The 11,111-nt window shown below is 45.0% G+C and overlaps 1 protein-coding gene across 1 annotated transcript in view; it reads right to left on the bottom strand.

Annotated features, from left to right (window-relative positions):
- LOC127751522 (uncharacterized) overlaps positions 1 to 10,434 on the bottom strand; it is a 40,226-nt gene extending 29,792 nt beyond the window's left edge. Inside the window, exons 1-10 of the mRNA XM_052275199.1 lie at positions 10,399 to 10,434; positions 9,724 to 9,885; positions 9,491 to 9,628; positions 7,781 to 7,945; positions 7,574 to 7,710; positions 6,547 to 6,700; positions 6,086 to 6,193; positions 5,347 to 5,549; positions 4,269 to 4,473; positions 967 to 1,070 (exon numbers count right to left, since the gene is read on the bottom strand). Coding sequence (XP_052131159.1) covers positions 967 to 1,070; positions 4,269 to 4,473; positions 5,347 to 5,549; positions 6,086 to 6,193; positions 6,547 to 6,700; positions 7,574 to 7,710; positions 7,781 to 7,945; positions 9,491 to 9,628; positions 9,724 to 9,885; positions 10,399 to 10,434 — 1,412 coding nt within the window. The remainder of the gene's footprint in view (positions 1 to 966; positions 1,071 to 4,268; positions 4,474 to 5,346; positions 5,550 to 6,085; positions 6,194 to 6,546; positions 6,701 to 7,573; positions 7,711 to 7,780; positions 7,946 to 9,490; positions 9,629 to 9,723; positions 9,886 to 10,398) is intronic.
- Positions 10,435 to 11,111: the final 677 nt, after the last annotated feature.

Raw genomic sequence — 11,111 nt, 5'->3', positions numbered from 1 at the left:
CGCGTCGGGGCGGGGTATGCGGCATAAGGGTCAAAACCCCGCTGTCTTCGGTGCCTAGGCCTTTTACCATCATACCGGGTAGTCAACAAATGGATCAACCGATCTTGAACGGTTTCGTTAAGCTTCTGGGTCTTGATCAATTTCGTAACATTTTTTTTTAGTTGTTTAGCCGTTTATGATGGACTCTTTGGCCTTGCAAAAGAAAAGTAACAGCGCGGTGGTGGGCCGCAACCGACCAACAGCACCGCTGATTGATTTTAGCCAGGACTGTGTAGACGAGAGGGGGTGTGGGGGAGTATAGAGGAGAGGTTGGTTTTTGAGGAAGGGGTGAGAGGTGAAGGGGGTAGGGGGCTCTTTTAAGCCCGCCAGTCTGCTTTGAAAACGCCGCAAAACAGGTGGGCTTATACAAACGCTCTGGTGACTGTGTAACAAGAAGGTAGATGACCAAATATTGTTCCTGATCGGTCCTCAAGAAAGGTCTGTAAATTATTCCGTAACATATAAAAAAGGTTTCGTAAAACTCTAAAAATAATTCAGGTGCACATCAACACTGCCGCTCATTTAAGCGAGTGTAGATCAGTTAGACACACAGAGAGTCAACCAGATAAGCGCTTTTTCTTTCGTAGATAAATAATGCGAAAGAGTATTGTAGAGAGCTTTTATGGAACTATTTTCACTTGGCTTTATCCGGTTTAACAAGTACCTCCACATTGTTGACGTAACAATCGCATATTTGTTAATTTACGATCAAATCATTTTACAAATTTTCGCGCAATAAGCTTCATTTACGTCCAGCGGCTCAGGACGTGTCTAAGTCAACCGTGCGACATCTCTGGTATTTTAACGAGGTTCTTTGACAAATTTATTACCGGTCTAAAACTTATTCATATTTTTATTTGACAATTTTGAATTTAATATACATAGTCGTATGCTTTCTCGTTTTTTGAGAAATCTTTAAGTACTTACCAGCCCGATCTTTCCTGAACACAGTTTGATTGAAGCGGCTCAGGGTATAACGTGGCGTTTACAAGTAAGTCAAGATCTCGCACCATTTCAGCGTCTGGTTGTAGCTGCATAAACAATTACCATTAGTGGGTTAAAAGCTTGTTGTCCAAGGTCCCTCCAGAGAAACAAAAAAAACCTCCATGCTGTGACAAATCATATCGTTCTTGGCTTAACTAGCAATTTTACGGTTCGGTGAAAATTTGAAGGAATTCGCTCTATCTTTGTCGGTTTTTGAGATCTGAATTTTTACCGTAATGGAAAAGGTTACCCATTTACAGTTCAATAAAAATTTACTTTGAATTTTTAGATCTCAGAAGTGATTTGCAAGCTCTTTCGACTTTGTAGGCGACCCCATAAACTAACTACGTGTCTGTACGCAGCCAACACGAACTGTAGGTTTCAAGAGCTGATTTGTTAAAGAAAACACCCAGCCGGCGCTTTGGTGCAGTGCACATTGCACAAGTAAGAAAACAACACGAATTGGAAAGCTTTTCAGAATCACTCATAAACCCTCCCAGCCGAAAATTCCGGTTACGGTTACGGCCAGAATTTACGATTACGGCCGTAATTTGCTACGGTTACGGTCAAAATTTACGATTACAGCCGTAATTTGCACCGGTTACGGTTAAAATTTACGATTACGATCGTAACCGGAGTTCAATTACGGTTTACACTTACGGTTACGAGTAAGCTTACGAATACGACCGTAACCGTAGCCCGGTTACGGTCAGCAGTTACGGTTACGAGTAATGTTAAACGATTACGATCGTAACCGGAAAATATCAAATTTTGAAACGTCGTAGCGCTTAAACTAAGCTTTGCAGGGGGAAACGGTTAAGGGTAACGTAAGGGAAACACAAGTCAAACCTATGTGTGGAGTTTGGAAAGAGTCGATTTTTCAACCCCCGGCTATCTTGAGAACTGTTAGAGATACCGCAACGAAAACACCACCATTGTGCTCGGCGTCAAAAGTTTACTTGGGCGACATGTGCTCTGGTCTCATGGGGGCTTTGAGTTACTGCCAATACGTCATCACCGTAACCGGAACGTTCTCACCGTAACCGGGCTGACTAACCGTAATCGTATCCGAAACAGTAAACGTAATCGTAACCGGAACTTTAATCGTAACCGTAACCGGAAATGGGTCCAATTTACGAGTGTAACCGTAACAGCCGTAACCGTAACCGGAATTTTCGGCTGGGCCTTGTAGCATATATCGTTCTTAGAACGTTTACGGAACCTCCAGAGAACCAAAAGAACGTTCTCAGAACGTTGTCTGAATGTTTGGTGCTACAAGGGAATGAACTCTGGATGAGATTGACACGCTTTGGATGCATTGCGGATGCGAAGAATGATCTTTGTGGATATACGCATTCCAAAATGCATCAATCAATCCATTAATCCATCATCTCCAAGACGCATTTAGGACGGTGGAATACGGATAGAATGGATCTCCGAAACGGTAGGCACGGACTGGCCCGTCCGGGGAAGGCGGGAAATCCCCCCCCCCCCGGGAAACACAATCGGGGCCCCTTGGGCCTCTGAAATATGTCATTGGCTTAACACCGTAACAATCGTAGCCTAAACTCTCTTTGTAGTTTTAATAGAAGAGATAAGCAAGAAACAGCTTTGATAATCTTTAGGCCCTCAGCCCTGGCCTGGAGGGTAGTAAGTATGAGTGTGAGCTGGTTTGGTTAACACCCTGGACCTAACTGGAATATATAAATATACGTACGAACGGAGGTTTTGCAAAGGTACGGTGACTGATCGATCAATAAGCAATGCGTTCAAACCAGTCAAAAGCGCACTTTCAGCCTCGCTTTCAGTGCACCTTTTCGGCGCCATGCGCAATTCTCAAAGCATTTTGGTGCCCTTGGAAACGCACAAAAAAATTCGCGCTCGCTTCGCTCGCAGTATTTTCATTCTTTCTCTCTATGGGTTCGTGTTCTTGCGAGGAGAACCTATCGCTCGATATGGAAATTGATTTCGTCCTGATTACAGAAAAACACTGTGATAAAACACGGGACAAAAATGTGCTCTGGTACTTGCAGACCGTGAAAGGATGCACTAAAACAAATTCGCGCTCGCTTCGCTCGCCTACATTTCACAGTGCATTCTGCTTCCCCCACCCTTTGCCTGGCTACCAAAGGACCTACTACTAAGCTAGTATTGCTGTTGCCGTGTGCTCAGATAAACAAAGAAAAGGCGCAATACGAAAATTTCTCCCTTTTTTCGTAAAAAATTGTTGAAAATCTTAGTTGCCCCTGTCAGGGGTCGGCGTTATCCGTTAAAGTTATAACTCATAACTTGTGATCGTGCAATGAAACGTTAAGAGTAATAACTTATTACTTGTGACCGTACAATGAAACGTTAAGAGATAGACTCAAAATGCCGGAACCAGGTCCAACTAGCACCAGAATAATTTTTGACGACCCATACCTTTAACTCTTATTGCAAATTGTTAGACGTTACGTTACATAACTAACGCATATCGCTAATGCGTTCCACGTTAATTTATATAACTAACGCATAACACTAATGCGTTAAGTTACGGACCCCTGGCCCCTGTAAGGTAGGCAATTTGGGGGCCACTTTGGTCGACTTCCCGCCGGGGCCCCTGACCCTCCAGTCCGTGCCTACGAAACGGTAAGAGACAAATCAGAGACACGGACGGCGGAAATATGTCTCGGATGCTTGATGGATTCAATGTGGATAATCCGAACAGTCTGGTAGGAATGGCGACCAGTGCCACCAGCGATCCTGGCGGACGAAAGTGGTGGTCGCTATCCGCATTCCTGCAAGCCTTTTGCAGTGCATTGGTTGGAACGCTGTCGCGTCCGGATGCAATATGTGGATGATCGTGCTGTTGAAGAAACGGACGCTGCCGGTTGTGTAACAAATATGGCCCCGATCTATCCGATTAGAAAGATAATCAAATAAAAAAATCCGCAGTCCTTCCAGAATTCTTCAAAATCTCATCAGCGTAGCTATACAAATCTCATCCGTACCAACCGATACCCCGATACCATCGCCAAGTTCTTGCGCGTGATTTGAACCGCCGACACGGCGGGCCTGCGCTGAACTTCCTACGGCATGGCACGTTGGCACGATAGTTGCGCGACGTTTGCACGACCGTAAGCACAAGCACCTCAGCACCTCTCGTTCCGTTGCACTACCCATAGGACTCTATTTGCATATAAAACCCTTTAGCTAACCTCAGAAATGAGAATTAGAATGGAAATTTACATTACGACATGACTTACCTTTGCTAAATCGAAAGAGTCAAAGTTTCCTCCATTAACAGCAGTAAGCACAGAGAAGAGAGGATTCAGTTCCTTGTTGCCCCGTGATTCGTGCTTTTGACGAATTCGACGTTTCAGATCCTTGTCTCCTTGGACTTCGTACGCTGATAGTGCGGTCTCCAGTGTGTCGAGTGTTCGGTACCAAAGCTCCACACCGTCAACATAGCTGTCAACATAAGACGAACTCTACCAACCACATAACAAGAGAGGACTTTTAAGAGTCCGCAACGTGCCTCACAGCGTATACAAGCTAGGCCCGCTCTTCCACCAAACCAAGTTTACAGCTCCGCTTCGCTCCATCGGCAACTTGGTTCAGCAGTAAACCGACCAAGCTTGGCCTGCCGGCGGTGTTTTCATAAAGCTGAATAAGATTCTATCAGATACGGCTGGAACCACCGTACTGATTCACTAACACTGTAAAAAATACCGTAGGCAGTTACGGTTTGCCTACGAACCCTACGCCATTTTCAGCGCACGGTCAGGCCGTCACAGTATGAACTGTACTTTCTTGTTTTGGCGAAGAGCTGTATTCAACTTCCTCAACATTTTTTCAAGTTACGGTGTGTTATGAATGACACGGACCGTAACCAAAAATAACGGTGCCGGACCAGGCAACAAAATTTACAGCGCAGACCGTAGACCCTCACCGTGTGTTTTTCTAACAGTGAAGGAAGTTCACTAGGAGGTTCCTCAAAATCTGAGGCGAGATCTGAGGAGTTTTCCTCAAATAGGGGAGGTCTTTAGAGTTTTCTCTTTTTCCTCAAAAAATGAGACATTGTTTTTGCCGTGATCAGAAGAGCGTGCTAAAAATGAAAAAAACTATTTGTATATAGACCACGTCGCTTCACAAACTTCACACATTCTTCTTCAAAAAGGGTTTATCACGACTGGCTTCGCGGTATCTCATGAAACACTGTTCCGCTGCGACGCGTCTGGCGCACATATAGCTAGGCCTGCAAATACACATTGGTGGATAACTTCACGAATGGGGCCTTACGGCCCCAAATCGAATGTCCTTACAGCGACACGCGGCTCGTACCTCATTAGGTCTTGAAGTGGCTGTGACCACTGCTCGGGTCTGAGGTTCTGCATCTCCTCTGGCGTTGCGTCTTCGAGCAGTTCAAGCACAGCGGTATCGTTAAGTGATGCCAGGAAGTCGACTGCGGGCGCACCCTGGTGCACTTCACGTACTGCAGCCAGTAGTCGGCGCAGAAACTCCCGAGGAGTGCTGACCGAGGAGTTCTGTCGTATACAGGGAAAGAAACCAACAAGTAAAAACACGTTACAGCAATATTCGCGGTGTTGGGCGCGGTGTGGATCTTCGTTGAACGCGACGTTATCGCGTCATTGAACGCGGCATTCTTACAACGAGGCTTTGTGCGCGGTGGTGGATGGCGCAGCGTGCGTGCCGTGCGTGCGTGGTTTGGCGCGTGTTTTATGAGGATTTAATGCGGTCGTAACGGTGGCATAGAGCTGCGCAGTGCAGCTGCAGCTGCGTAGTGTCGCTCATATCGTTACAGTGCTGTCGGTGTGAACAGCACTAGAGATACAAGCCAGCACGCGAGAGCCCCACTGCAAGCTCACTGTCCAAATGGATTGGGCTGACTGGACTACTGCTACCGGGTTTCTGCTGCTTTAACTGGCGAACTTTGACCTTTACGAGAGTACAAGCTGATGATAACTGCGTATCATCTGCTTTTATTTGTCTGAATCAAAGACAGGCTACCCCTGTGAAAATGCACTCTCTGGCCTAGACGAACCACTCGACATGCACTCACAGTGTTGTTACCAGGTAACAGCCGGTTGAGTGCCTGGGCAAGGTGCTGTCGGTCGCGCGAGCTCTGCTCTCGCACGGCAGCGATGTCGAGGAGTTGTTGGCGGCGAACCTGGAGTCACCAAAAACATGACACTGGGTAGGATTCTACGACGAACATTTCTGGTAATTTCATTCCTCAATTTCAGCGAGACTGCACACTCGATGGTAGTGAAAGAAATTTTATAGCACCTGTCGAAAACAGCTCACATACGAGCGATCTTTCTAAAAACCGTTTGCGTCCAGGGTGCTGCAGGTCAGGTAACGGTAACGCCTTCCTCAGCGCACCCCGTAGAACCACTTACCAGTTTAGGGAGCCCTACAGACTAAGGCGGTTTTCTGGGGTGCGCCGGGAGGTACGCGATGGTAGAGAGAACGCTAGGAGGTAAGCGGTTTTACATAGGGTGCATCAAATTGTGTCCTTACGCGGTAATGTTCCTTTAACGCCAGAGCAATCTTGGCGACATGACCTTCTAATCGACTGGCAAAGTTGCTGTGAAGTCGTTGGACACTAAATTTCGCTACGTCAGAGAGTGGCAGGCCGAAGTCATCGTCGTCAGGTACGGTGGGTGTCAGTACACTGCAATGAATAATAAGGGTTACTATTTGAAGCTGCTCTGGTAGTGCCGGGACCCTTAATAAGTGTCACATCATCTTTTACGCTTTTCGCCCTTATTCCGTGAATTGACTTCATCTTTTTCTTCGTGAATGTAACTTGTCATTGTCAGTACCTCCACAAAGCAAACAAGCGAGGCCCGCTCTTCCGGCAAACCAAGTTGCCAGCTCCGCTTTGCTGCACCGGTAAATTGGTCAGCAGGAAGCGGACCTCGCTTGGCCTGCCGTTGGTGTTTGGTACGGGCCAGCGGCCTGCTGCCCGTCCCTTCAGATGTTTTCATGGTGCTGTATAAGATTACATCAGAGAACGGGCCTTTAGCCCGTTCGGCTGAGAACTCGATTCGAACCACCTTACTGCAAGGTACATTTACTTTACTAAGTAAATAAAACGTAACAACTAATGCATTCTCTCAATACGCCGTACATTGTTAACTGTTTTATGCCGCAATTTGTAAAATAGAGGCTTACGCACATTTCTCATAATTCCTCCTTATTGATGGTAGCTTGTAGGCTCAATAACACACCTCTAAAAATTATTTGAGACTTACACCCTCAAGAATAAAAGTTACTCGCAGGCATATTTTGAAATGACTCCGAACTTGAAATACAACAACAACAACAACAACAACAACAACAACAACAAAAGAGTATGATAGTGTGAGTTTTTGGCACGGAAGTGAACACCATTTCGTTATGATGTGCCACCATAATATAAGCCCACTCTTCTGCTTAGATTCCACTTAAAAATTCAGACCCCTAGCTCACGTCCTTCTTGGGAAACGGACAGATGGACAAACACAGGGGCGATGGCATGAGCCCACAGAACGTCCATACATACTTGTAAAATAGGTTCTGAAGCGCGGACTTTGCTTCTTGCATCGGTTCAAGTTCACTCAACAGACCCTCTTCTTCTGGTGTCCGAAACAAGCCAATTCGTGGATACTCGTCTCCTTCTTTTTCTAAGATATTACTTATCTGCAAAGAACGTATTGACCGGATAATTTGTTTAGTATATTAGACACATGGAAAATACATTATTACTAACCAGTTGGCTGGCTGCTGGGTAAAATTCTTCAGGGTCTGACTTTGACTGCTTCAAAGTATCCAATGTTCCGTTGACCTCACGGAGGAATGAAACCACTGTGCGACGCATATCATTGTCCGAGACTAGCAGTCGCACGCCTTTCACTTTTCGTATAACATTTGGTACCTGAATAAATCAGGCAAGCACTTTACTATCCCAATCAACTTATTATCATTTTCCAATCAACAGATAATCATTTTCCAATCAACATAATCATTTTCCAATCATTCCAATCAACTTCCAATAATTCCAAGCAGCTTCCAATCCTTCCAAGCAACTTCCAATAATTCCCAGCAACTTCTAATCAGTCTTATCATTCCCATCATTTTCGGCTATTTCCGAACGTTCCAAACCATTTCCAATCATGTTCAGTCTTTGCCAGTCAAATATGTCTAGTTGACTTGTTTCAAGGTTATCTATCTGATTCAAGAACCTCGTTTTATGGGTGCGGGGGTGAGTCGGCGGATTCATATAGAGAGAGCGGAACTATAGCGAGGCCTCACTGTACCTTCGCAGTTTAGACTGAAAGTCTTTTAGTTGTGCAGTTCAAACTCCGTGTCCGCTCGTTCCACGCATTAAACTTTTGAACCTTTACGGTTTTCCCTGTGTGCGCAGATTGGCTTGGATGTCTTCCAGTAACATGCAAACAACACAAGCTCGTTTTGCAGATAAGCTTTTGTGTATTCGCAGCGTTGCAGTTCACCTTAGTGTGTATTCTGCCCCGCAATTAGGCTCTTGTTGTTAGGACGCCTTGGTCTTTTTTATGCAGTTGGACTTTCAGAGTGAGAACACCCCGATGCGCCCTAACGAAAGAGTCCGATCTACTTTGCTGCTGAACCAAAAGAGTTTGATCTGCTTCGCTGCCAAACCAAAAGAGTCCGATCTGCTTTACTGCCAAACCAAAAGAGTTCGATCTGCTTTCGGCGCTCGTCGACCGCTCCGCATAAACATAAACATAAACATAAATAATATCTCAAACCTTGAGAGAAAAGGGGTATATATTTTAGGGTGTACACATTCGTAAAGGACAGGGTAACAGGCTAGTCTTTTTATTTTGCGTATATTCTAAATATCCGAGGAATTATAGCCCTCCAAAGAAGCCTGACTTTTCATCGCGGAAAAGCAGAACGAACTCTTTTGGTTCGGCAGCAAAGCAGATCGGACTCTTTCGTTAGGGCGCATCGACCCAGAAAAGAGGATACTTGATTTGAGTTCCGGTGGAAGGTTGGACAAAAGCCACGGTTCCACGCCGTTACATTCTCTCATGTTCAAGGAGCATGTTTTAAAGGGCCCAGGCCCGCCCAAAAGCTTAATTTTATACATACATAAGCAGAGTGGCTTACTACAGGTCGGTCCGCAGCAGGCCCGACCAACGCCACTGTGTGCGAGTATTGGACCCATCTTGCTAGCATCCAGCACAATTTCAGTGCAGTGATTTAAAAGACTAGATAAAATTCCCTTCTTTGAGAGAAAACTATTGTGGCACCTCTCAATTTGGCATTTGCATGCTGAACTATAAGCAGTTGATCTGACTTGCGTACTAATCTGAAATCGCTCAGTTGCTCTAAGCTTGCACACAATTCGTTCCTTGGTTATACCTAATTTATGTACGGCATAATAATGATTGTCGAACCCGAGTCCCAACCATGAATCCAAGACGTTTTTACTTACTTTGGTAACAACAAGACCCACAGAACTCTGGTACTTTAAGGGTTTTTTGATAAAAGCTGTAGCGTGCCTGAGCAGTGATACGAAGCCAAGTCGGTCACTACCAGAACGTACAGAGTCAAACGGCACCACAAGAACCACCTAGAAAATGCAAAATAGTAAACAGTTATGTTGTTCCAAAACTTCAATGGAAGCCCCCAACAAATTGCCCTTAACTTTTTGTTGCTCTGACCTACCTTTATAGAACTTGCCGATCGTGCTACCATTTGCAAAACAGACGCTGTCACAATATCTGAACATGAGCCACGAGTGTCACTAAACCCCGGGAAGTCGTAGACATTAAAATTTGTCCTGCGAACATACAAGATGCTCACTGTAAAATGCTGAGGAACTAAACACTGCGAAAATTAGTAGGAAGGTTTACAGGAAAATTTTCCTTGACGCAAGTTGTAAAATAACAATTTGTAATCGTAAAAATACATGCAGTACGTATCGACTTAGAATCCATTGGCGAGTAAAAAATGTGCTCTCGTAAATTTACAACTTAAATTGTAATTCGAGTTTACAAAAAAAATAAAAAAATACGACGATAGTATTCAAAGTGAATGCTTTGCAACGTAACGAACATTTTTTTGTTCTTTGTAGTACAAAGAAATTGTATTGCAAAGCGATTGTTTGCATGCAAGGCCAAGAAGGTTATTACGAACAATCGGTTTGCATTACGTACTGTTTGTTCGTAAGCTTCCAAACAAATAGTTCGTAATACAACGCTTCAAAATCCTTCGTACGCTACGAAAGTTTTGATTTGCATTACGAACCTTTTGTTCGAAAGCAGTTGACAGTGCGTACTGTAGGGTGTTTCAAAATACAAGTTGCCTGGTCGGTGCTTTTTAGAAGCGTATAGGTCGTACAAGTCCAACGCCGTCCTCCCCGTTGTCGAGCGGCATCGTTTACCCACTGCGCAAGACCGTTTGAAAATTTCAGCCGCACCAGGGACTCCTGCCTCGTCGCGACTTCTCGCAGCACTGTGAATATCTTCAATATTCAGTCTGTATTCAGTAATTATTCAGTAAAATTCACTATTTGAGTGTAATCACAGTACACGAAATTTCGGAGTTGGTGCCCCCTCGGTACTAGTATCGTTATGGAAACCTCGGGGTTTGTTGTGAAGGGTAGTCTCAAGACAAATGAACGGACTGGTACCCGCGGTGTTACCGCATGGTATAAGCCCACGTCGGGGGCTGATATTTTCAAACGTGTTGCGCAGCGGGGTACCCGCGTTCACGAGAACGAGGTCGTAGGACACCGGGGAGGACGGTGTTGAATTCGTACGTCCTGGACGCACCTAAAAATCATCGACCAGGCAATAAATTTTTGAAAACACCCTAGCGACACACACACACACACACACACCGAAGGTGGCCCTCTAATGAAACCTGAAACCGATCACCCATCATTTCAGATTTTTCTGTTTTAGATGCAGTCCGAGTTTTTCTAAATAGACTTTGAAAGTTTAGAAATGCAAGAAACATATTTTTTTTCAAAATATGGGCATCTTTGAGTGACCATATACTGGCCTACCCGAGGGGTCTGCAGCTCGCCTCAGCCGTGTACTTTTGAGTAT

This window comes from Frankliniella occidentalis, unplaced genomic scaffold (assembly GCF_000697945.3).
Source record: "Frankliniella occidentalis isolate FOCC.00 unplaced genomic scaffold, Focc_3.1 Scaffold537, whole genome shotgun sequence".
NCBI lineage: Eukaryota > Metazoa > Arthropoda > Insecta > Thysanoptera > Thripidae > Frankliniella > Frankliniella occidentalis.
This window is presented reverse-complemented; position numbering and strand designations above follow the sequence as displayed.